The sequence below is a fragment of the Dromiciops gliroides genome, chromosome 6, assembly GCF_019393635.1.
Source record: "Dromiciops gliroides isolate mDroGli1 chromosome 6, mDroGli1.pri, whole genome shotgun sequence".
Taxonomy (NCBI): Eukaryota; Metazoa; Chordata; class Mammalia; order Microbiotheria; family Microbiotheriidae; genus Dromiciops; species Dromiciops gliroides.
In genome coordinates, this window is record NC_057866.1 from 94425626 (window position 1) to 94453221 (window position 27596).

At 37.6% G+C, this 27596-nt stretch overlaps 1 protein-coding gene across 1 annotated transcript in view; it reads left to right on the forward strand.

Moving 5' to 3' along the window:
• NOP14 (NOP14 nucleolar protein) overlaps nt 1–27596 on the forward strand; it is a 56803-nt gene that overhangs the window by 4822 nt on the left and 24385 nt on the right. The window contains exons 2-8 of the mRNA XM_043971295.1: nt 9975–10109; nt 10790–10931; nt 18004–18143; nt 22483–22617; nt 23988–24110; nt 24969–25100; nt 27074–27371. Coding sequence (XP_043827230.1) covers nt 9975–10109; nt 10790–10931; nt 18004–18143; nt 22483–22617; nt 23988–24110; nt 24969–25100; nt 27074–27371 — 1105 coding nt within the window. The remainder of the gene's footprint in view (nt 1–9974; nt 10110–10789; nt 10932–18003; nt 18144–22482; nt 22618–23987; nt 24111–24968; nt 25101–27073; nt 27372–27596) is intronic.

The following is a 27596-nucleotide window of genomic DNA, read 5'->3' on the forward strand; positions in this document are numbered from 1 at the left end:
ACAGAGAGAAGGCTAATTAGACTCCATTGCAGAGTGTGGGAGGTGAGTAGTAATGTTCAGTGAGGCTAGAAAGAGTTTGGGACCTAGTCTAGCCATTCTGGAAAGCATTTTAGAATTCTACCCCAAAAGTTGCTAAGCTGTACATACCTTTTGATCCAGCAATACTACTATTAGGGTCGTACCCTCAAAAAAAAATCAAAGAAAAGAAAAGGATCCATATGTACAGAATATTCATAGCAGGGCTTTCTATGGTGGCAAAAAACAAAAACAAACTAGGAACTGAGGGGACTCCCATCAATTGGAGAATAAATTGCTGAACAAATTATGGTATATGAATGTGATAGAATACTCTTGTGCTATAAGAAATGATGACAAGAATGGCTTCAGAGAAACCTGGGAAAACTTGTATAAACTCACACCAAGTGAACAGAACTGAACCAGAACACTTTATGCCATTACAACTTTGAAATTCCTAAGAACTCTAAGGTTCCAGAGGACTCCTGATAAAACCTGCTACCTATCTTTCTGCCGGAGGTCCTGTATTCAGGGCTCACAATAGACAGAGCCATTGGAGACATTTGTTTTGCTAAACCATGCATGTTTGTTACAAGGGGTAGGGTGGGGGGTTGTTTGTTTTCTTTTTCCTTGACATCAGGAAGTGACATTTGCTCATGGGTACTGTCTATCAAGGCTACCAGCCAATCAGCTTGAGGAGCCTCCCATTTCTGGGAGGAACACACGAAGTAGGAAGGGGACGCTGGGGGAGGAGTTTTCTCTCTTTTTGTTCCTGACCTCACCGTGGTGGAGGGGAGAGACTCCAGGGGACTTCTCAGGAGAATTGAGCAAAGATAGGATTGCCAGGTTGTAGGAATTCTGTTCTCAATCTTTCTCTTTCTTTTACTATCTTTCAATAAACCCTTAAAAAACTAAACTCGTTTTATCAGTGATTTTAGTCAGTTTCCCCCAAAATTGGGGGAACAGATTAGAACCTACATTTAGACACTTAAATTACACAGTAATAATGAAACCATTTAATCAATAAGTAAAGTAGATGGGTTTTTAAAAAAAAAACTATAAAAAACCAACCATTAAGCTATTATGATTGAAAAAGAGAGTAAGGGGCAGCTAGGTGGTGCAGTGGATAGAGAACTGGCCCTGGATTCAGGAGGACCTGAGTTCAAATCCAACCTCAGGCCCTTGACACTTACTAGCTGTGTGACTCTGGGCAAGTCATTTAACCCCAATTGCCTCACTAAAAAAACAAAAAAGAAAAAGAGAGTAAAACCAAATTACCAGTATCAAAAATGGAAAAAGAATTCACAACAAATAAAGATATAAAAATCATCAGAAAATATTTTGCCCAATTACATACCAGTAAAATGGATAACTTAAGTAACATGGACAAATGTTTACAAAAAATTATAAAATTCCCAAGTTGTTAGGGCAAGAATTAGAGAATTTTAAAAATTCAATTCCAGGGGCAGCTAGGTGGCGCAGTGGATAGGGCACTGGCCCTGGAGTCAGGAGTACCTGAGTTCAAATCTGGCCTCAGACACTTAACACTTACTAGCTGTGTGACCCTGGGCAAGTCACTTAACCCCAATTGCCTCACTAAAAAAAAAAAAAAAGAAAAAGTTTAAAAAAAAATTCAATTCCAGAAAAAAAACTTAACAATGAACCCTCAAAAAACAACACCCCAGGACAAGATAGATTTTGTTCTTCAGTCATATCTGATACTTCATGACTTCATTTGGGGTTTTCTTGGCAAAGATACTGGAGAGGTTTGCCATTTCCTTCTCCAATTTATTTTACACATGAGGAAACTGAGTCAAACAGTGTTAAATGACTTCCCCGGGATCATACAAATAACTAGTGTCTGAGGTCAAATTTGAACTCAGATCATTCTGACTCTAGCCCTAGTACTTTATTCATTATGCAGCCTAGCTGCCCTACTTTGGTAGATAGTATTTTCATCTAAAGCCAAGAGCCAATAATATATATAATTGAGAAGTACTAAAGGCCTTCCTAGTAAGATCTTGGGTAAAATCATCATTATTTTATATAGTACCAAAAATGCTAGTTATAGCAACAAGAAAAAGAAATTGAAAGAGTCAGCAGAGGCAAAAGAGAAACAAAATTAGTGATTTTTGCATATGGCATGATGGGCTACTTGGGACAATCTTGAAATTCAACAAAAATTAATTGAAACAATCGCTTAAGCAAAGTAGCAAAAATTTTAAAAAGCCTGCATAAATCATTAAAATTTTCATATGATAACAACCCCCCCCAAGAGATAGGAAGAGATAATCAGTTCAAAATAACTAAATAATTTATAAAATATTTGGAAATTCACCTCCCAAGAGATACACATTGTATGCTTACAACTACAAAATACTTTTTATAAAAAATAAAGACAGACCTAAATAATTGGAGACATAATTCACTGTTCATGTTTTGAGCCATGTCAATATACTAAAAAGACAGTATTCGAATTAATTTGTTTATTCACTGTCATACCAGCCAAACCTACCAAAGTATTGCTTTTAAAGCAATCTAGGAAAAAAATTATAAAATTCATCTGCAAAAATAAAAAGTTATGAATTTAAAGAGAAATGATGAGAAAAAGAGGGAAGGAAGAGGGCATAGCAGTATCAGATCTCAAATTATACTACAATCAAATTTGATACTAGTTAAAATTACACAAAAAATGATCAATGAAACAGATTGGGTATATAAGATCTAGAAATAGTTGAACATAATAACATTGTATTTCATAAACTGAAAGACATTAGCTATTGTAGTAAAGATTCAGTGTTTAATTAATAACTCCTAGGGAAACTAGGTAGAGGAGAAATAAGATTTAGTCCGTCCTCTCATACCACATAACATAATAAGCTTCAAATATAAAAGTTTAGATGACAAACAAATTAGCAGAGCAGGGAAGGAGATAACTTTTACAACTATGGACAGAGGAAGTATAATTGACCAAGAATCATAGAAAATAAGATGGACAATTTGATTAAAGGAAATTGGTATGGTGCACAAATAAAATCAGTGCAATTAAGAATAAAAGGGAGGGGGCAGCTAGGTGGCACAGTGAATAAAGCACCAGCCCTGGATTCAGGAGGACCTGGGTTCAGATCCAGCCTCAGACACTTGACACACTTACTAGCTGTGTGACCCTGGGCAAGTCACTTAACCCTCATTGCCCTGCAAAAAAAAAAAAAAAAAAAAAGGAATGAAAGGGAAACAGTTAACTTGGAAAAAAATATTGTAGCAAATTTAATAGATTAAAGACTGATACCCCAGATTTAAAAGGAATTGATTCAACTATTTTACCATAAAAGATTGTTGGTAAATAAGAGGTTAAAGGATATGAATAAGGGACAGCTAGGTGGTGCAGTGGATAAAGCACCGGCCCTGGATTCAGGAGGACCTGAGTTCAAATTCAGCCTCAGACACTTGACACTTACTAGCTGTGTGACCCTGGGCAAGTCACTTAACCCTCATTGCCCCGCCCCCCAAAAAAAGTTCTCTGTCAAAAGGATGGAGATAGCTTTAGAAAAACCTAGGAAGGCTTGTATGCAAAGTAAAGTGAGCACACCCAGGAGAACAGTTTTTACAGAAAAAGAAATATTGTAAAGATAATCAGCTTTGAAAGACTTAATAACTCTGCTTATCATCATGATGAACCACAATTCTAAAGGACTCATCCTGAAATGTGCTGTCCATCTCCACATAGAGAACTGATGGACTCACTGCAGATAGAAGCACAGTTTCTTCTCTTTTCTTGCTTTGTGTATATGTTGGGCAGGAGGGGCAGAAAAAACTAAAGTGAAATTTTGTTTTGCATGGGTATGCATATTTGTAATATGAGATTTGTTTTTCTTCTCTTCCCAATGGGTAGGAGAAAGGGAAAGGAAAGGAAGAGAATTTGGAGCTTAGAATAAAATTTAATTTAAATATTAAAAATAAAAATGCCTTGGAGTCTATCCCATTAAAAATTTTTGATAGACTTTATTATAGCATGTTCTGCCATTTTGTTGGTCTGGCAAAGGGTGCAGGGAAGAGGACACAGCAAAGAGACTGGATCTGTGATTTTATTGGTTCAGGGAGCTTGGTGAGGCATGCTACTAATGAAAAGTCAGAACTTTTTCTCTAATTTATGGTCTTTGAAAGTTGCCTGGGTCACCTAAAGGTTGAGAGATTTTGGCAAAGTCACATAGCCAGGATATTTGAGAGGCAGGACTTGAACTCTGGTCTTTGGAACTTTAAAGCCTGCTCTTTTATCCACTATAGGAAGCTAGGTGGTACAGTGGATAGAGTACCAGGCCTGGAGTCAGGAATTACTCCTCTTCCTGAGTTCAAATGTGGCCTTTCTAGCTGTGTGACCCTAGGCAAGTCACTTCACCCTGTTTGCCTTAGTTTCCTCATCTGTAAAATAAGCTGGAGAAGGAAATGGCGAACTACTCCGGTATCTTTGCCAAGAAAACCCAAATGGGGTCACAACGAGCTGAATATGACTGAACAACAACAAACTCTATCCACTACGTCTGTGCCCTGCCGTGCTGGCTCTCTTTTGTTGGGCTGAAACACAATCGGTGATATTTGAGGGGATTGCCTCAGATCCAGGCATTGCTCCTTTATGAATGTCAGACCACCCCACCCAACTTGTTAGCGTATTTCATTTGTATAAACTTTGCCTAGCATTCTGTCATGTCAGCTCAGCTCTGTTTGTTCTCATTGCATTAGATTCTACTTTGATCTTGAATAAGGCATCTAGTATCATGAACATGTAGGCCTTTCAGGAATCCCGAAACATCAGTGGCTAAAGAAGGAATCTTTAACATTATTGCTTCTTTTCAAATATGTTGTGACCATGAACCACAATTATAGCCTCTTGAACATTCCCAAAATTCAAAGTCTTATGTGCTAAGGGTCATTTGTATTAAATTATTCATGTTGTATTTGATGGGGACTCAAAACAAGCTACTACCTTTTTGGCCTTGTAGAAATCTCGGCCTCCTGCTTCCTCATCTGTAAAATGAGAGGGTTGGGCTAGGTAATCTCTCAGATCCCTTCCTTGTCTAAATCCTGTACTTAAGTTTGAGAAGTCAGTAGAAAGAATTTAAGATGACCACGGTCCCTTTATATGTAACAAAATAAATGTCTAGTGAAGAGGACCTGACATTGTTGTGGCATTGCATTATAAATGTCTCCAAGGAGAATCTGTGTGACTCAAGAATGTGTAAAGCTTCACATCATGCATATTTCCCACAAACAGCTATAGTGCCTATTCATTCTAAATGTTACTGGGTGGTCTATAAATTGACTTTATTAGTCCCATCAAAATTTTAAGCTGTATTTTTGTGGGAAAGAAAGTGCTTGAAAAAATAACCATTAGAAAGTGTGCTAGCCTTTATGAGGATCAAACTTTCTGTTTAATATTTCCAGCCATTTATTCACAAAGATTATTCTTTTCTTTCTCTTCTCCCCCATTTGATCATCTCAAACATAGCCACTCTGTTGGTATCAATCCACTGCTTAAGTTTCCCAAGCCATATCCAGGTATGTGAAACAGTTAAGACTAGAAGACTGATCCTATGTCATTTATCAAATTGAGCTTTTAATGTTACTGCGCAATAAACTCTCAATTTTCTTCTCCTTTATTCCCTCTCAAACACCAACTATTATTGACCTGAATACTAAGAATAGTAGAATATAGAAAAGAGTGGAGGAGAAACACAGAGCCAAAAGAAAAGCGTGGAAAGAGGTGAGGGCTCCTAGAAATCTTTGTCCAGCCATTCATTGCTAGCAGGCCAGAGTGGAAAACAGTAGCCAAACTCTCAGAAGTTATGCTTTAACTCTTATCCTTTACAAAGATACTGACTGATTTCTAAAGCACTATTCAGTGCTAAGACTTTATTGCAGGAGTATATATCGAATTATTTCTATCCTTACTGGATGAGAGGATTGTCTGCGTTTATTAAAGTATTGTAGCCAAAGTACCACATTCATATATACACACACACACACACATTTTTGGGAAGAAATCAAGAAAAATGTTTCCTCACATAGTTCCTCCCTGGACAGATTTGTTTTTTCTGCTTTGAAACATCAACCACTGCTGGCACCATAGCCTTCTCTAAGTAGAATGTGCTTTGTCCTTGCCAGGGCAGAGAAAATGCTAAAAATTAAAGGAACAGCTTTCTTTTTGCCATCATCTGGTACGGAGTGGAAAAGAAAACCAGAACCTAATTAATACTTTCCTACACTCCTCTAGCTTAATCTCAACCCACCTTTCCTTATCTGTTTTCTTCTTACTTGTTCTTGTGGTGTTGTTAGTGGCGGCAGTGGTGGTGGTGGTGGTGGCGGCGGCAGCAGTGGCAGTGTTGTCATCTGTCTATCTCTCTTTCCTTTTCCCCTTTAACATTACCTATGGGAAATTTCAGCAACACTTCAGAAGGGAGCTGGGGCAGAGAACTTGAAGGTCTTTCTTTGGGCTAAAGATAATTAATCCTAAAATTCGAATGGAGGGGGGAATATTAGCTTGTTCCCACAAATTCACATGTAGTCTCACTGCTACTAACCATTTTTCAAGCATAAGAGAAACTGAAGAAGGAAGAGGGGAATGTTAGAGGATCTAAAGTCCAAATCACTTTGCCACTGATTGCTTTGTAACTGAGGGGTGAGTCACTGTTCCTTACTAAATAGGAATGAGATCTCAAAGATTAATAAAGGCTGCTGATCAAAGACCTACATGTTCAAATAATTATCCATTCCTACCTTCAAACACTCCTTTTTAGAGTGAAATAAGGAAAATTAAAATTAAAAAAAGATTTCAGGGGAAGAGTTCTCCAAGTAGTATACTATGTTCATCTTTAGGTATTGTTAAATTAACTTATGAGTTACCTGTACCTAAAATAACAGGTTACTTCTTGTATATTATTATTTGTAAAGTTGTGTTTTTAACTAATTGTTCTCAGTATATTGTCTACAAACTAACCCCTAAATAATGGAGTCACTTCTGGGTCTAGAGTCAGGAAGACTTGAGTTCAAATGTGGTCTCAGACAATTAATAGCTGTGTCCCTGGACAAGTCACTTAACCTCTATTTGCCTCAGTTTTTTCAAATTTAAAATAAAGATAATAATAGCATCTACCTCTCAGGGTTGTTGTAAGAAACAAACATGATATTATTTGTAAAGCAAAGCTATAATTATAATTTTAACAACATTATTATTATAGGTATAATTGCAAATATAATAGAAATATTACTTTAGTTTAGAGGATCTGTTATTTTTTCAGTGTGGATAGTCCTTCAATTTTTGTAGATCAAAACCCCTCTATACCTTAGGAGACACTTCATGAGTTGCCTTGGCCAAAAAATTCATTAACCTTAGCCAATATTCTGTTTATGAGTCTTTCCAAACTTAGAAAAATTGGGCCCATATGAGAAGCTTTTCTAAATTGGTTTTGAGATTGCTAGAGCATAAATACATTGGTATATCCTTTAAAAAAAAAACCCATGATCCTCTCTATCATGCCTATATGAGGCTTTGAAGATATGCATTTTGTTTTTTGGGTTTGGGGTTTTGTTTTTTGGTTTTTGTTTTGGTGGGGCAATGAGGGTTAAGTGACTTGCCCAGGGTCACACAGCTAATATGTGTCAAGTGTCTGAGGCTGGATTTGAACTCGGGTCCTCCTGAATCCAAGGCCAATGCTTCATCCATTGCGCCACCTAGCTGCCCCCCAAAGATATGCATTTTGGAGAGAAAAAAATCTCTGGGAAAATGCTGTCTTGATTTTAGAGAATAATGTTATTACTTCTTAGGACCACATATTTAGAGCCAAAAGTCTCCTTAGATGCTATCATGTGCACCACTCCATCTCATAACAAATGAGGAAATCTCAAAATCCTAGATTTGAAAAGGACCTCAGAGGCCGTATAATACAACTCATACCTGAAAAATATCCCATTCTGCAGCATACCCAGCAGACTTCCAGTGAGCAAGAACCCACAGCCTCCTAAGGAAGACCATTTACCTTTGGATAGCTTTAGTCGTTAAGAGGCTTTCCTTTATACCAAGTTTAAATTTACCCCTTTTGAACTAGCCTGTTGTTCCTAGGTCTGCCCTGGGGGGCCAAGCAGAAAAAAAATGTAATTCCTATTCCATGTATCAGCTCCTCAAGTACTTGAGTGCTGTTATCTTGTCACCAGAGTCTTCAGCTTATCCTTATATGTACAATTACAAAACACTTCACACGAATAAAGTCAGATTTAAAGTCAAATTGGAAAACTATTAATTGCTCATGGGTAGACCAAGCCAATATGATAAAAATTACAATTCTACCGAAATTAATCTATTTATTCAGTGCCATGCCAATAAAACTACCAAAACATTATTTTATAGAGCATTAAAAATGTGCTTAATACTTTATTCATTCATTCATCTGCATATTTGATAAGCATCCCAACTATGCCTTTATATGAGTGATGAATAAAAATGTCAAATAGCACAGAACCAAGCATAGTCTGTCTGTCTATCCCCAGCACATATAAAAGCAAAGTGTAACTTACGATCAGTATTATTTTTCTGTTGTTTTTTCTTGTCAAAGAAATCTCCTTTTCAGTTGTAACAAACCACATTTGAGGGCACCAGTACAGTAAATTTCATCTCCTTCTATCATGGAAGGGATCTAAACTTACTCCATTTTTCCAAATAAAGCAAGTCTAATGTAAACACATAACTAGTTTTAGCTGCCATAGCTGAAAAAGCAGTTCATTATATTGGGCTTGTCTACTTCACAGCTCACCCCTTCCTCCCTTTAGCACTGTGAGCATCCCACTGACAAAACTCCGATTTGCTGGTTTCTTTTCTTATTTAACAATGCAGTACTAGTGGTTCAGTTTCCCCCATTTAAAAAATGCTGACATCGATCTTGAGAGACAAATTAACATACTGAAGGAGTCATTGGATTTGGAGTCAGAAAAACTGGATTTCAGCTCCAAGCTGGAACTGACCAATTGACTGGCTCTGTGATCGTACACAAGTCATTTAATTTCTCAAAGCCTTCACTTCTTAATCTGTATAATGGGGATAATAACACTCTACCTTAAAGAGTTGTTCTATAGATCAAGTGAAATTATATGTACATATGCAATTCACTAAACAAATAATCATCTTGATGTAGGAGGCAAAAAAAGGGTTAACAGAAAAGCCCAAGACCCAAGCTTTAATTCAGATATTAGCTCCAAAAAGGAGTTAGACCCCAGTTAATGGATAACTTAGAAGTCAGGATGCTAGGTTCTCTTACCCACAGAAATTAGTACCCATAACAGGAGCAGAGGGAGGTAGGCCAAGGAGACCTGAAAACTGTGACAATAAAGGAATTGACAAGACTATAGAAGCTTAGACCAGAAATAAATGAAAAATGAATATGTTTTGAAACTAGCCATGGGAACCAGAAAGAGACATGCGCAGAAAAGGCCAAATTTGTCCCCAGATTCACCTTATGACGTGTAAACCCCAAAAACACACCTTCACAGAAAAAGGTACCCGCCTCTGGGGTTGGCTTAGGACCCCAGGAACTCCAAATTAGGATAAGCCCTTCCCTGTACCTCCCTAAGGTAGAGATTATTATAATGAGACTGATAATCAATTCAAGAGATACCTTTCCACTGTTCTGGTTCTCTCCCTGTGGTCACTCACAGTATTGCAATAAAACGGGAAACTGAGTCACCGAGTCTTGTAATTCTTTTGGGACCACTCACTATCAATTTGACCCCAAATTTCTGCCCACATCAATCTATTATTATGAGGGGGAGAAGCCTTGTTTGAACTCTTATTATATGAACCACAGGACTACAGTGAAGGAACTTAAATTCTAAGAGTCAGATTTAACCTTGCAGCATAAATTGTTTCAACTGGCCTTTTGGTCTTTGAAAGTTGTTTATTTTGTTTTGTTTTTCAGCGTACACAAACGCTACTAAAAGAGTACAAAGAAAGGGACAAGTCTAATGTATTTACAGATAAACGCTTTGGGGAATACAATGCTAAAATAAGTCCAGAAGAAAAGATGATGAAGAGGTTTGCTCTAGAACGGCAGGTATGGAAAATAAGTTTTGTAGGGGAATGTGGGGTTTGGGGTTTGAGGGATTTTGGCTTGTTTTTATTTTTTAGCTGCTACTTTATATAACCAGTGAAGACAGTCAGTCTCTTGTTTATCTCATTAGTCATTAAATGTGCATGCCATTTAAGCATTTAATAATTGCTGGGCAAGGAATGGCTACCACACACTTGACACCTCCTACTTTGGTAGACCCCTTATAGAAAGAAGTTTAGTAAATATTAATTGAGTGGATAAATGTCCTATCCAAAACAAATGTCATCTTGGTCCCCTGGCCGTTTTGGATCACCTGCTACCTTTAGTGCTGTTTACTGAAACTACGGTTTATGGTGGCATGCTTAAAACTATTTAGTGTACTACTTGTTTCTTGGAGTAGATCTGGGCTATGAAAATGGTTACTGGTTATCCATTAAAACAAAGATTCCTCTTCTCTGGATAATGGTATATTTCTGTAGAATTACTTTATTGACTAAAAATAAACTTGTTCACTAGTTGAGGAAAGAAGGACATGGAACCAGGATAAAATTTGTAAAAAACAAAACAAAAAGAAAACCCCAAACTTGTTTGTTATTATTTGGTTGAATAAACTTTGGCAAACTACCACAAACTGTTGTGGAAAATGTTAGGTAACTAATTAATGCTAGTTTCTGTTCTTCCAGCGTAACAATGAAAAGAAAAACATTTATAATCTCAATGAAGATGAAGAATTAACTCATTATGGCCAGTCTTTGGCAGATATTGAAAAATTTAATGACATTGTCGATAGTGACAGTGATACTGAAGAAAGAGGAATGTTATCTGGTAAGAATAGTAGAAATATCACCTTATTGTCCTTTCTTAATATTAAAATGATATGCTATTGTGTTTTTTCTTCTGTAACTAAAAAGTAAATCGAGATCTATAGAAAAAACCACTAATGAACAAAAAAGATAAGTTGACAAGTAACAATATTCATAGACCTGGAGTCTCACTCTCTCATTTTATAGATGAAGCAAAGTGATGACCTCCAGAGACAGAGGAACTTGTTAGCCCAAGGTCAGTGCCAGACCTGGTACCAGAACTGGAGTACTCTTTCTACTCTAGTTTCTGTGCTTGACCCTGTGCTGTTTAACATTTTTATTAGTTTATTAGTGACTTGGGTAATAAAGGCATAGGTATAAATTATCCATAGTCACTAAGCTTCAAGGAAGAGCTGATGCAATGAGATAATATCCAGACTAGAATGCTTAGCCAACCTGAACAAGATAAAATTAGAAAGTCCTACACCTGAGGAGGAAAAAAATCAATTCCTGAACATTTAGGGGGAGGGGGGGACATAACATTAATCAAGCATATAATTTGTGATTTTGCTGTAAAGCATACCATAATTCTCATTGTAATTATAATTGTAGAAGTTTCATTCTTCACTGAAATATTTCTCTGCTGGATACATTATGGTGACTCGGGGTTCTCATAAACCAGGGATTGGCATACTATGACCTGAGAGCCAAATCCAACCCTGCCACCTCTTTTGTATTTTCTATAAGCTCAGAATGGTTTTTACATTTTTAAATAAAGTTATAAAAACCATTCTTATATTGCAGGCCATACAAAAACAGGCCGTGGGTTGGATTTGGCCATTAGGCCATAATTTGCTGACCCTTATCATAGACTGTTCCATAGAAAGTTTAAAGAATAGGTCTTTTGATACATATTTTGTCTGTCTTCTGAGAACTGGCCTGACTTCAGAGAGCTAGTCAAAAGATCGTCCACCAAATGATACCTCTTTTTAGCCACAACAACTAATGAAGCACATCCACCCATGGGGTGAGGGTGCTATGGTCTTGTATCTCAGTATGAAGGGAACCTATACCCTTCAAAATAACCATTGGAATTAATGACAATTACATAGCATGTTTAATCTTTGTATGTGTTTATTTACTAACACACTTAAAAGCAAATTTCTTTGAGAAGTGCTGCCAGTCTCTGTTGTTTTTTTTTTAAGGGATGAAGCCTAAGAAATTAAATGTTTTGCTTTCCTTTGTAAAAAGAAATTAGAAATCAGGTCTTTCTACATCCTTAAGCCTCTGGTTGTGAAATTACAGTAATATAATTAGGAATTGGGTTTTAGTTTTCATTTTTGCAACATCTTAAGAACAAAGCAATACAAAGCTCAAAGATGTAATTTGGGTGGGGATTCGTCATTTTTTTCCTTAAGCATATGGAAACCCAAGAAATATAAAGCATGTAACTGCCCTTTGATATTTGGATAAACCATTGGAGGAAAAAAAAGCTTTAGGAATTGAAGCAACACATAGTTTAAAACCAGCTGTTCTGTATAAGAACACTGGGAGATAAAATACATGACTTAGGCAACCTTGTTGTCAAATAATTCTGCCAGATGCTGGGTAATTTTTAAAGAGAAATTATTACCATTTTTTCCCTTTCTCTTTTCTTTCCCTTTTAAAAAACAAAACAAAAAACTTTACATTGTTTTAGATCATTTTGTGACTATTCAACAATAAACTTTGTTACTTTTGTCCTGCATTTGGCCCATATGATTTACTGCTTAGTGCTGAAGAAACTCCACCTTCCTCCTCTACCACCCCCCATTCAGTGCCTTTTTGTATGGGAATACTGAATACTATAATAGGAATAAAAATATATGAATGTTTCTTTTGATTGTGTTTGACAGATAAGTTCTATTTTGACTTTTTGAATAATAGATTCACCTCCTCCATGATTTCTCTAGTTGAAGTTATACACAAAACAGTTGGTCTTGCATTTTCTAAAATTTAAGCCTTATGATTTCTGACATTGAGCTGAACCCTAAGCTAGATGTTTTAGGAAATTTTTGAGTGAAGTTTATTATTGCAGTCATCTAATTATGTGAGAATGAGAAGGAAGGTATGTAATTTTTTGCAGAATGATTTAAAATGACATTTGGGACAAGTATGAATAAAAAATGGCAAAGCTTTTGAAATTGAATCTATATAGTCATATCTCAATTAGTTGATAAGAGGGGGGAAGGAAACAAATAGAGGTGGAAATGATGGACATAACTTTTTTTTTTTTTTTTGGTGAGGCAGTTGGGGTTAAGTGACTTGCCCAGGGTCACACAGCTAGTAAGTGGGTAAAGTGTCTGAGGCCGGATTTGAACTCAGGTCCTCCTGACTCCAGGGCCGGTGCTCTATCTACTGTGCCACCTAGCTTCCCCAAACATAATTTTTTTATAGCAATTACACAATTTTGTAGACATCTGAAATTTTGACTAGAATTAAATAATTTCCTTGTGCCTGATTTGTTGCCTTTTGTAGAACTGGAAGTTTTGGCAACACACAGCTTGTATTGTATGTGTTCATCTATGTTTTGTCAATTTAGTGTCTTGGAATGTTTGACCTTGCCTGATTTTCTCCATCTGGTGTCTTGAAGGGTTGTATAACATCCAAATGCCCTCCAAACAAAATCAAAGCATCCCAGTGTCCGCCAACAAGCTACCGACCAGAACATTCCTTTATTTTGTACCCCTGAACCTTCTAGTGATTCTTAAGTAGTTGTTTCTAAACTGCTCTAAACTCCCTTTAACTAATTGGTGCCTTCAAAGCAGCTTCTGACAACCTAGCTGTGCTGGATTTGAAATCGGGAGAGTTGGGAATTCATTCACTACCCCTGACATTTAGCATGAGCATGTCTCTTAAACTCACAGAGATTCATTTTCCTTATCTGTGAAATGGTGTTAAATACCTGTGGTAGCATCTACCTCACAGGTTTAGTTTGAGGATCCAGTGAGATAATGTATGTAAATCTTTGCAAACCTTCAGACACTGTGTAAATGTTAGCCATTGCTGTGCCATCTGGAGGGGTACTGCTGAGGCATTTCCCCCCCCCCCCATTCCTCCAGTCATTTTGGAGTTTAGAGAACTGAGAAAATTAATGGTGACTATCTTCTTTTGAGAAAGAAAAGTCCAAAAACACCAGATTTAGTGTTAGAAAACCTGAATTTGAATCCCAGCTCTGCTGCTTACTATTGTGACCTTAAGAAAATAAAACTCAGGCAGCTAGGTGGTGCAATGGATAGAGCACCGGCCCTGGATGCAGGAGTACCTGAATTCAAATCTGACCTCAGACACTTAACACTTACTAGCTGTGTGACCCTGGGCAAGTCACTCAACCCCAATTGCCTCACCAAAACAAACAAACAAAAAAAAGAAAAGAAAACTCTCTTCTCTGGGCCTCAGTTTACTTATCTAGAAAAAAGGAGAGATTAGACTAAATAACTCTATGGACCCTTCCAGTTCTTAATTCTGTAATCCTACTAACTTGAAAAAATCCGGAAGTCTCTCAGAATCATTATATCTTATTTATTTCAAGAGTATTTGGCAAGGTATTTTTTTCTTAAGAAAAAAAAAGTTAATAGCCATTTAGTGAGTACTTGGGAGTACAGATTAAAATGAATTACAACTTAACTCTGAATAGAAGGATTGGAAAGAATACTAGGACATCTACCCCATTCCCCTTCCTGTAAAATAGGAACAATACTTATATGATCAACCCCATTTCTTCTTTGTGAGATACAAATGAGAGAAGTGTTAAGAAAAGTGCTATGTAATTAAAGTGCTTTTAAAAAGGTCATCTACTGAGTATAACATAAAACTTTATTAAGTAAACTATTGGTCTCTCCAATTGTCATTTGGAGTCTAGATCCCCAGCTGACTGGATATTTATTTTAGAAACCATTTATTTCAAGCCCTTTACCTTAATGTGTCTTAACTAAAAAGTATTTATAAAATTAGCCATTGGCAGAAATAGAGAAGTTCAATTTTGTCCATGAATGAAGAGCATTTATTAATGTAGTCAAAATGACCCACTCTGTATTTCATAATGTTCTCTATCTCATCTTTGGTCATAAATTCTTCTCTCCATAGATCTGATAAGTAAACTGTTCCTTCCTTTTCTCATTTGCTTATGGTATCAGCCTTTATGTCTAGATCATGTAACCATTTTGACTTTACTTTGGTGTATAGTGTAAGATGTTGGTCTATGCCTAGTTTCTGCCATACTATTTTCCAGTTTTCTTGGTGGTTTTTGTCAAATAGTGAGTTCTTATCCTGGAGGCTAGAGTCTTTGGATTTATCAAACAGGAGATTGTTATATTAATTTACTGCTGTGTGTTGTGCCTAGCCTATTCCACTGATCCACCTCTCTATTTCTTAGCCAGTACCAAATAGTTTTGATGGTTGCTGCTTTATAATATACTTTTAGATCTGGTACAGCTGGGCCTACTTCCTTTGGATTTTTTCATTAATTCCCTTGATGTTCTTGATGTTTTGTTCTTCCATATGAATTTTGTTATTTTTCTAGCTTGGTGAAGTAATTTTTTTGTAGTTTAATTGGTATGGTACTGAATAATTAAATTAGTGTGGGTCATTTTTATTATATTAGCATGGCCTACCCATGAGCAATTTATATTTTTCCATTTGTTTAGATCTGATTTATTTGTGTGAAAAGTGTTTTGTAATTATGTTCATATAGTTCCATGGTTTGTCTTGGCAGGTAGACTCCCAAATATTTTATATCGCCTATAGTTATTTTAAATGGCATCTCTCTTTCTATCTCTTGCTACTGGATTTTGTTAATCATATATAGAAATGCTGATTTATGTGGATTTAGTTTATATCCTGCAATTTTGCTAAAGTTGTTAATTGTTTCAATTAGTTTTTTAGTTGATTCTCTAAGTATACCATCGTATCATCTGCAAAGAGTGGTAGTTTTGTTTCTTCCTTGCCTATTCTAATTCCTTCAATTTCTTTTTCTTTTCTTATTGCTAAGGCTAACATTTCTAGTACAGTATTGAATAATAGTGGTGATAATGGACATCCTTGTTTCACCCCTGATCTTATTGGGAATGCCTCTAACATCCCCATTGCATATAATTCTTGCTGATGGTTTAAGATAAATACTGTTTATCATCTTAAAAGCTCCATTTATTCCTATGCTCTCCAGTGTTTTAATAGGAATGGGTGCTGTCTTTGGTCAAAAGCTTTTTCTGCATTTATTGAGATAATCATGATTTTGGTTAGTTTTGTATTGATATGGCCGATTATATTGATAGTTTTAATATTGAACCAGCCCTGCATCCCTGTATAAATCCCACCTGGTCACAGTGTATTATCCTGGTGATAAATTGCTTTAATCTCTTTGCTAATATTCTATTTAGAATTTTTACATCAACATTCATTAGGGAGATTGGTCTATAATTTTCTTTCTCTGTTTTTGTTCTTCCTGGTTTAGGTATCAGCACCATATTTGTCTCATAAAGGGAATTTGGTAGGATTCCTTCTTCATCTATTTTTCCAAATAGTTTGTATGGTATTGGAATTAATTGTTCTTTGAATGTTTGGTAGAATTCACTTGTAAACCCATCTGGCCCTGGAGCTTTTTTTTTAGGGAGTTCATTGATGGCTTGTTCAATTTCTTTTTCTAAAATGGGCTTATTCAAAGATTTTATTTCCTCTTCTGTTAATCAGGGCAGTTTATGTTTTTGTAAATATTCATCCATTTAATTTAGATTGTCAAATTTATTGGCATAGAATTGGGCAAAATAGCTCCTAAATATTGCTTTAATTTCCTTGAAGATCATTTATTAAGTATTTACTCCATGCTAAATGTCGGCCATACAACTAGAAAAGCAAGACGGTCCGTATTCTCTAGGAACTAATGTTCTAATTAGGTAAGAAAATATCCCTAAGAGGGTTCAACCTTGAGGCTAGTGGAAAAGCCTTAATGGTTCTAAAGATTGAGCTGCAGGGTATATGGTAAGGCCTGACGGTCTGGCATAGCAGCAGGACAGATGGTAAGGCTCAGTGGGCCACCATTTTACTGGATGGATGATAGCTGAGGAGTCTCTGCTCTTGGAAGTGCTGTGAGTGGCCACATGTGCCCTGTAGCCAGCGTCGGTCCAGACTTGTCCCTGTTGGGAAGGAAGAGAAGTCGACCCAAGGGTTGGTGCCTGATGGATAATACAAGGTCCTTCCCTCACAGTATCAGCATAAAGCCAAGAGATAAAAAGAATGGGAGTTCTGGCAGAAAGCTTATGGAGGGGGACAGGAAGTCCTGGTGGAATCTGAGCAGAGGGCAAAAGGAAGGCCTCTCAGCGGCCTGGTTTACTCTGTACCCTTTGGTGCCCAATGGGATCCTTTCATCTCTCTTTCAAGTTTAAAAAAACAACACACCCTAGTTTAAAAAAAAATACCTTAAATACAATACGTATTGTGGGTGTGTATTTTAATTTATATAATGGATATTTCTGAAAAGTTGAATATAAATCAAATCATTGCTGAAATGCACCAAAGGAACATGTTTTAAAAGAATCCTCAGGTGAATCCTGTAATGTGTATAATTATCCCTGAATATAGTTTATTGAACATAAATAGAGATTTACATGATTTGGGGTGATCATAGGGATAGGTCTAGGGATCTAGGGATAGGGTGCGTCTGTAAGACACTGAACTGATGTAATCCTGTAGCACAGCTGGAAGTTGATTTCTTTTTCTTCTGCCTTGTCTAGCCTTCTTCTTTTTTTTTAATAAATCCCTGCTTTCCTTTCATTTTCTTGTGTTTTGCTTCTTTCTTCCCAAAAGTTGATTTCAGGGGGGGAATAATCCTGGTAATTGCGGGTTCTAATGGTAGGGTTAAGTTTCAATACACTGGATTTGCCTGAACACTCAGATGTGTCATATTCAGGATGGTCTGTGTGAATTTTTTGCTTGAATGTGGAATTACTCAGTCTTTCTTATGACTACTCCAGGAGAAATGTTAGCAAAATACTGTAATAGTCCACTCCCAAACAATGAATCTGTGTGTGGTTCATGTTCTCCTCATTATTTTTCTGCAGCTGAGCTAACTGCTTCCCATTTTGGAGGAGGTGGCGGGCTCCTTCGCAAGAAAACATCTGAACCAGGAGAGGAGGAAGAGAAACCAAAGTCACGCAAAGAACTAATTGAAGAGCTCATTGCAAAATCAAAACAAGAGAAGGTGGGTTTGTGTTCTTAGAATGGAGTAACTCAGTGATAATGGAAATAAATGCCACATCATGTAAAGACATACAGAAATATTTTGTGTGTATATGATTTTATTACATCCAGACTGTGTTTAAACTCTAAAATAATTACTTTTAAATATATTTGGTAGAAGAAATAAGGTCCTGCTCTACTGCCCCATTGTGACATGAAAATGACCCTGGGTTCTCAAAGGCTGTGCTGTCTGGGAGGGGTGGGGGGAGAGACATGGATAGCTCTGGCACATTCTGCCATGCTGGGAAAGCTTGGATTATGCCCCTAATAACAGGCCAAGTCTTTTTTTTTTCCGAGTATAGAGATGTACGTGACAAGCGGGCTGGCCTCCTGGTGACAAATTAACTTTCTTTGTTTCATCTCTCTAAGACTCAATTCCCTTCCCTGTAAAACGGGAATATTACACGTATGATCTACACCATTTTCATGAGGCACAAATGAGAGAAGTGTTGAAATAAAAGAACCATGATCTCCTGTTCCATACAGCTCCCTTCCTCCTGCCCTCTGCTTCAGCAGTGCTGGTGGCAGATGGGCAGGAAAGGAGGCCGAGAGCTTGTACAGATTTTATACCATCAATCCATTTCAGTTTGGCTTTTTGTATCCTAAATGTAAGTTCCTTCACCAGTGACCAACAAGTAGACATATCACCAGAGGAGTTAAAAGCATATCAGTCTTGACATGCTTGCTATAAACAAAACTGGAAAGAAAAAGAAGAAACCTACCGCTAAGTGGAAGGCTGGTTCATGGGGACTCCTTGGACATGCAAAGAAAGAAGTTGGCCTAGTGGAGTTTATCAGACACCCAGAGGCAAAAAGAAGCATTCTTTCATGGGATGTTTGGTTATTTTGTATTGTGGACAGCTAGGTGGCGTGGTGGATAAAGCACCAGTCCTGGATTCAGGAGGACCTGAGTTCAAGTCCAGCCTCAGACACTTGACACTTACTAGCTGTGTGAGTCTGGGAAAGTCATTTAACCCTCATTGCCCCCAAAAAAAAGAAAAAAAAAGAATGGATTTATTTTGTATTATGATACTAAAAAGTATTGGCAAAAAGTCCATCATGAAAACAATGGCAACCTGGAAATAGCCATCATTTGGTGAAGATGAAATGTTAACAGAAATTCTGTGACGACTGCGTACCTCCAGTCACAGCCATGCTCAGGTTTTGTGAAAGTCATCCATGCTGGAATCAAGACACCCTCAATGATGGCACAAATGAAGAGCAAGCACACTTTCACAAGTGAAATTCCATAGTGGACCACATCTTGACCATCTCACCATTATGAGAAAGATGTGGAGAATATTAAGATCATTCAGGATTCCTAGAATATGTCAAAGCAAATAACGCTATTCCATGACCCCTCCTATTGCAAACATCAGATGAATCATTAACCTGCTGGAGACTTACTATAGGAAAGCTCCACCATAAGGAGAATGCCTCTGAGGGCAAGGCCATGCGGCTTTTCCTTGGCGTCAGGAAGTGACATTTGCTCATGGGTACTGTCTATCAAGGCTACCAGCCAATCAACTTGAGGTGCCTCCCATTTCTGGGAGGGACACACGAAGTAGGAAGCGGACCCTGGGGGAGGAGTTCTCTCTCTCTGGGTTCCTGACTTCACCATGGTGGAGGGGAGAGAGAGAGAGAAACTCCAGAGGACTTCACAGGAAAATTGAGGAAAGATAGGATTGCCAGGCTGCAGGAATTCTGTTCTCAAACTTTCTCTTTATATCTTTCAATAAACCCTTAAAAACCTAAACTCGTTTTGTCAGTGATTTTAGTCAGATTCCCCCAAAACTAGGGGAACAAATTAGGACCCACATTTAGAATTTTAAATTACACAGTATCCTTACCCAAGAAATTTGTCACTGTGAAGGAGGTAACCCAGCATAGAGTCCAGCTTAAGAAGGGATTGCCTATGGATATTGAGATCCTTCAAATACTTCTGTTTGCAAATGACATTGTGCTGCTTACATCAAACCCCAGGACATTGCTGAGCCTCCTGGGAAAAAATCTTTAATTACTCAAAACAGTTCTGCCTGCCCATCTACACAGATGCTTCATTTATTTCTACACATGGATGAAGAATGATTGTCTGTTGCTCTTATTTCAGCATGGAATTGGATGGGACAGTTCCCCCCAGAATTGAACAGCTTTGTAATTGCTTTGGGACACTTGTTATGAAATGAAAACCAAGCCCATCTTTTCCATTACAGACATCTTACTGGTATTGTGTATGGCAGCATGACATGGAATACCACTGCCTCTAAAGGACTAGAAATGAGTATCACACAGAAGACATTGGAGAGGTGGGTCCCAGTATCCAGCAGCACAGAATCAGGAAAGAACTCCCTGGAGAAACAGAAGTAAAGGATATCAGCACTGAAGAAGAGAAGCTGCATTGTTTATGTCTCAAGAGCAGGGAATAGTAAATAGTCAAAGTGTGCTCTGGTCCTCTCAGCAGGGAAAGCTTCCAGCACATTGGGTGAAGAGCTTGTACTGAAGTTTTAGAAGAACATGGATAAGGATCTTAGAAATGGGCAGGCCTGGAGGGACTACAATCTGCATCATTGGAGGAGACTCCCAAACTGACAAAATCCCAGCTCCATTTGAGTATAGATAATGTGAACTCTTACCTACCAGTACATCCTAATAATTTCAGTGGTTAAACACTTGCATAAAATGTATCAATAACTTTACAATTTAGATTCTAATTACAATTAAAATTGCTTTCTCTTTCATGCTTTCAATCATGCCTCCTATGCCACATAGATGACTCTTATAGGCATAAAGAATATATCTTTGAGAATTGGAAACTGTAGAACGCCCATCAATTGGGGAATGGCTGAACAAGTTGTGGTATATGAATGTAATGGAATACTATTGTGCTATAAGAAATGATGAGCAGGCAGATATGAGAAAAACCTGGAAAGACTTAAGTGGACTGATGCTGAGTGAAGTGAGCAGAACCAGGAGAACATTGTACATAGTAACAGCAACATTATGTGATGATCACCTGTGATAAACTTAGCTCTTCTCAGCAATACAGTGATCCAAGACAATTCCAAAGGACTCATGATGGAAAATGCTCTCCACATCCCAAAAAAAGAACTGTGGAATCTGAATGCCGATTGAAACATACTATTTCTACTTTTTGTTTTGTTTTGTTTTCTTACTTGAGGTTTTCCCTTTTTGTTCTTATTTTTCTTTCACAGCATGACTAATGCAGAAATATGTTTAATGTGATTGAACATGTTATAACATATCAGATTATTTTCTCTCTTGGTAGGGGAGGGAAAGGAGAGAGGGAGAAATATTTGGAACTCAAAATCTTATAAAAACAAATGTTGAAAACTTTTTTTAAAAAACCCTGTACCAAATAAAATTATGTTTTAAAGAAAAATAAATAAATAAAAGAATATGTCTTTGAGGTGAAGAACTATCTTTACAGATAAAGAAGACATTGTCTTTGATTCCCAGATACTTCCCACCCCCACCCCTCGATACTTTCTATCTTGAAAGGGAGATAAAATAGTTACATTTCCACCTATGTGGTACTTGTTATATTCATATTATATTATATTCATAGAATATAATGCATGCATGAATGAGGTACAAGCAAAGTACTCTATTTTTAGGTAGGAGAAGTCACGTAGGATGCTAGGAAATCATATCTTCTTCATTTTACAGATAAAGAAAATTTGAGTCCCAGGGATATTAGAATGACTTGTGTAAGGTCACACAAATCTGGAAATTTGGATCCAGATCCTGTGACTTCTGATTCGGTGCTCTTTCCACTCTGCTGCTTCTGGTGGAATATGGGGGCTAAGGGGAAAAGATCATGGGAAACTTAACAACAGAGGAGGTGGTGTTTGAAGGGACCTTAATGCAAGTGTATCATTTTTATAAGCAGAGGCATAGGGGCAGCTAGGTGGCCCAGTGGATAAAGCACTGGCCTTGGATTCAGGAGGACCTGAGTTCAAATCCAGCCTCAGACACTTGACACTTAACTAGCTGTGTGACCCTGGGCAAGTCACTTAACCCTCATTGCCCTGCAAAAACAAAAACAAATAAGCAGAGGCATAGCATTTTAGATAATTGTGTTAACTAATCAGAGCTAGTAAGGTATGAATTTTTTAAAAATGTGTTAGTTTTTACCTTTCAGAAACAAATATCAATTTGTGTTCTTTGTGTTTTTATTGTCATATGTTGGCTTTGGACTATGTGACTGCTTTTTTCTTTTGCTAAAAACTAGAACATGTAATCTACAGGGAATAATAGTGATGTAAGGTGGTTTTTTTCTAGCGTGAGAGACAGACTCAACGAGAAAATGCCCTTGAACTCACTGAGAAATTGGACAGTGATTGGAAAGAAATCCAGTTCCTGCTTTCTCACAAAACCCCAAAATTGGAAAAAAAGGATAAAGAAGAGAAACCTAAGGTAGGATCCAAACCATTTAACTAAATACTAAACTGAATGTCTTCTGATTATTTCAGCCAGGGGAGAGTTTTCAAGGCCATTATATGTGTGCTGGCCCTTTTTCTTTTATTCAATAGTCATTCATTCTGCCACCATTTATTAGGGCCCAGCTGTCTACAAAGTAACACATAGTCCTTGCCCTCAAGAAACTTAGAGTCTAATGGGGGTTGTGAGACATGCACAAACATGATGTCACTAATGCAGCTTGGAGTATGGTATAAGAAATCTACAAAGGGCAGTATAAGATCTGAGGATGGAACATGAATTTCTAGCTTGAGGGATCAGGAGAGGATCCATGAAGAAGGCAACACCTGAACTGGAGCTTGAAGAATCATAGGATTTCAATAGGCAGAGGTGGGCACAGAATGGGGAAGCCATTCCTTGCCTAGGGAATGGCGGAAGCAAAGGCACTGAGGTGAAAAAGAGCCCTGAAAATGTAGAAGAGACTGGGAGTGGTCCATTTTTGTAAGAGCTTATGCACAGATCTGAAAGGAAGAAGTATGAAATAAAATGGGAAAGGGACCAGGGCATCTGGGTGTAGTTCCTTTCAGCTTCAATCGTTTGTCTTGGATTCTAGATTATCCATTTCTTAAAAATTAAGTTATTAATGTCTTGCTGGTATGAGCAGAATCTAAATTATTTTCAATACTAACAGAGCTTTCAGATGGGTGCATTTTACTGTCCCCTAAAATGGCTTAGTTTCTAGATTTAGGAGACTCTTCAGTGTAATTTTTTTTTCCAAAATATTCTTGTCTTTTCTAATAGACAAATGGATTCTTTCTTAAATATCATTTATGTTTTATCCAATTGATTTCTAAGTACTCTTTTTTTCACTCCCAGTTAATTAAAAACATTCTCTTAAATTGAGTAGCTAGTATTTGGAAAACAACTCTCATGTGACCAGGCTTTGATTTCACCTAACTCTCTATAATTCTTTCTCAGCAAGTGAGGTGTTTTGAGCCAATCCTCGCATTTTTAACAAATTTCCCATATATGAGACATAAAATAGCATGAAAGGCTCCTTCCAGCCTTAGAAAAATTGTTTTTACTAATTTAATGTGTAAATAGTTTTATTTTTTTGAGTGGACATTATTTTTGCTAATCCACATGTTTTGAAAGGGATTTTCTAGTCTTCCAAGGCCTTCTTTTTCATTGATTTCTTTAATCCTTAAGTGCTATTACGATAGTTTTTCTTTTGGCAGAAGAGAGTTAGATGTGGCTTGGCTGCTTCCAGACCTGGTCCCAACCATTGCTGACTGTTGCCAGACGTCTTTTGGCAGAGGTCTCTGAAGACAAAGCACTTCTAACTGAAAAGGCTTGTTTTCCCTTAGCCTGATGAATATGACATCATGGTCCGGGAGCTTGGATTTGAAATGAAGGCACAGCCCTCGGACAGGATGAAGACTGAGGAGGAGTTGGCCAAAGAGGAGCAAGCACGACTCCAAAAACTTGAGGTACCCCAAACCGAGTGGATTCTTTCCTTTTCCTCTTTGTTGTGTCCTTAGAACTAATGGTTCTGAGTCAAAAGAGACTGAACAGCAGTGGAAAGTGATGGAAGTGCTTAAGTTTATCTTGTAAAACTGTTGCCATTTCTCTTTTATACCCAAAAAAGGTTTTTAAAGAAAATGCTACAGACTGAAAATTTGCCCTTCAGATATGGTCTGTTATCTAGTAGTTTCAGAATCAGATTTAAGTAGTATTAATTTACAGACTGAAAATATACAATCAGAGGTGTCATTTAGCATATTTAAAAGAGACAATTTTTTATTTGATTCACTTGTTACTCTGTATACACAGAATATCTCTGCCCAGAATGTGTTTGTATGTATATGTATATATCTCTGATAAGAGATTGCTTTATTTGACTAAAAAGACTGCAAGAATGAATATTGGGGTTTTTGATGACTATAAAAATGTTTTTGCTATAACTAAAGACAAAAGGCCTTCAACCACAAAGAAAACATTTTCTTTGGCAAATAGGATACACTCTAAAATCTTACATATAAGACTTCTGGTGCATTTGTTAGTTTTGTTGAAGAAACCTAAGTAGAAAACTTTCATAAAGCATTCAGAGTCTGACATTAATCCACAGAACCAGGACATTCAGATTGGGAAGTACACACTTGTGAGTGCTCCAGTCTCTTTTACCACCCCTGGTAGTGCAGTGAGTCACCCTAGAACCTAGCAACACATTTTTAATCATTAATTCAGCAATTTAGTGCTGACAACACAGTGCCCAAAGTTTTGCGTCTTGTCTTAGCCGCCAATATAGAAACGTTTTTTGTTGTTGTGATTGTTCTTGTTTGTGACAGGCTGACAGACTTCGCCGGATGCTTGGAAAGGAGGAAGATGAAAAAATTAAGAAACCAAAGCACATGTCAGCAGATGATTTAAATGATGGCTTCGTCCTAGATAAAGACGATCGGCGTTTACTTTCTTACAAAGTAAGAGTTTTCAGCAAAATCACTTTTTCAGTTATGGTGTTCGCTAGTGAATTCATCTTAGTGGTATACTTTTTTGAAGGGAATTCTTCATTTTTTTCTTTAAAATGGCAAGTTCTCCATAGTGCTATGTTTAGATATAGAATCAAATGTCATGGGGCAGCTAGGTGGCACAGTGGATAGAGCACCGGCCCTGGATTCAGGAGGACCGGAGTTCAAATCCAGCCGCAGACGCTTAACACTTACTAGCTGTATGACTCTGGGCCAGTCACTTAACCCCAATTGCCTCACTAAAAAAAAAAAAACCACAAAAAACCATTATTGAGAAGATAGTAATAATATCTATCTACCTCACCTCCCTGGAGAAGGTTCACAGGTAGTAAAATAAATGAAATCAGCATTTTTTCTTATACTATTCCTATGTTCACTTCAGCTGTTCCTTATAGGTTAGTGGTTTATTTATAACCACTTTATCTCCTTTAATACAGTAGTACTCATAGTTTAGGTAGCTAGCATAACTAGAATTTTAAATGTAAAGTTGAATAGCTATAGTTCACTTCATGGATTATTAATTGCTTAATCCCCTTCAGCACTGGAGGTTTTTTCTTTAAGTTCCTTCTCACAAGGAACTTAAAGTCTAACAATTGCCATGATTCTGAAATGTGTTCATCTTGCAAAATCCAGGAAGGGACCTTTGATTCATAAAATTTTATTATTAGAAGAAACGTTTGAGGTCATGGATGCCCGCTTTTTCCTGGGGCATAAATCCCCTGCACAACATGCCTAACAAATAATCATGCTCTGCCCAAACATCTCCAGGGATGAATTCCTACTCTTCATATAGTTGGATTTTTTTTTTTAACCCCATCTGCTAAAAGCAAGTTCTTCCTTCTGCGGAACTGGAATGTAGCTCCTTGTTCTGTGTACTTCTTGGTCTTAGATCTCCCCTCAGGGCCAAAGCAGGTTAAGTTTCATCATCTTCCATATGACCACCCTTAAAATATTTGAGAAGAGGGATCATGTTCCACCAAGACCTTTCCCCCCAAGGCTGAACATTCCCACTCCCTTCAACCAGGCATCTTAGAATATTCTCAGATCCCCTCTCCTTCCTGGTCACTGTGCTCTTGTCTCATTCCTGCTTGTCAACATTCCTTGCAAAGCAGGGAGGGCACCCAGAACTGAGCACCATGTACCACATGTGGTCTGACCAGGGCGGAGAACAGCAAGAGTGTAAGCTCCCTTGTTGTAGACATTATGCCTCTGTTCATGCAGCCTCAGCGTAGGGAAGCTGTCAGACGTTGGTACGTAGCTCCTTCCCTCTGCCTCTCATCCACGTCTCCTGTGCACCCTAGCACATCACACCAAGTCAAGTCAGCAAGCCCTTATTAAGCACTTTATGTGTGCCTAGCACTAAGGATAACAAAGAAAGGCAGTTTGGGAGGTATGCTGGTGGTGGTAAAGTGCAAGGGTTAGCACGGAGCTGTGCGATCACGGAGTGGAGGTAGATGTGAGGAGATCAGAGAGTTAGGCCAGGTTACAGAGGGTTTTACAGGCCAAACAGGATTTTTATATTTGATCCTGTGGATCATGTGGATAAAAGCAAAAGCTATTAAGGGAGAATCTGAAAGTGAAGCTTTTAACTGTTGGTGGTAGATGCAAATAATGTTTGGCCCCTGCTTTAATTGTGCCCTGTTGAAGTTACTCTCATCTTTACTCTTTTGTCTTGAGCATTTTGTCTTTTGTTGTTGTTGTTTTGTTTTGTTTTGGGGTGAGGCAATTGGGGTTAAGTGACTTGCCCAGGGTCACACAGCTAGTAAGTGTCAAGTGTCTGAGGCCAGATTTGAACTCAGGTCCTCCTGACTCCAGAACCGGTGCTCCATCCACTGTGCCACCTAGCTGCCCCTTGAGCATTTTGTCTTAACTATTGTGCCTACTGGATATCCTATGAATGATTGATTTTTTTTTTCTATTATAAGGATGGAAAGATAAATCAAGAAATAGATGACCCTAATGAGGAGGAACAAGCCCAAGAAGGCAGTGAAGAAGACAATGAAAGGGAAGGGGATGAAGAGCTGGATACTGAGGATTCAGAAGAAAGTGATGCCCCAGATAGTCATTCTGACCTTGAATCTAATATGGACAGTGAGGAAGAAGACATTGTACATGAGAATCAAAAGAAAAAGCAAGTCCAGGCACCTGAAAAAAATCCAAGTGATGCAAACCAAAAAGCAATGAGAGAAGCTGCTAGATCTGAACTCCCATATACATTTGCTGGTAGGCAAACAACTGGGTTTTCTTGTATCCTTACATGACTTAGAAAAAGCTTGCATTTCCTTAGTTCTCTGCACGGCACCTTGTGTATATAGAAAGGGAAAAATCAAATCACAAATAACATACTTTTTACTTTGGTTTTATGTCAGTACCCTCATACCCCTTCTGGGTATCTTTGTAGGAGATTTTGGCTGGGTTAACAGTTACCCATTTAATCAACCCCTTTAT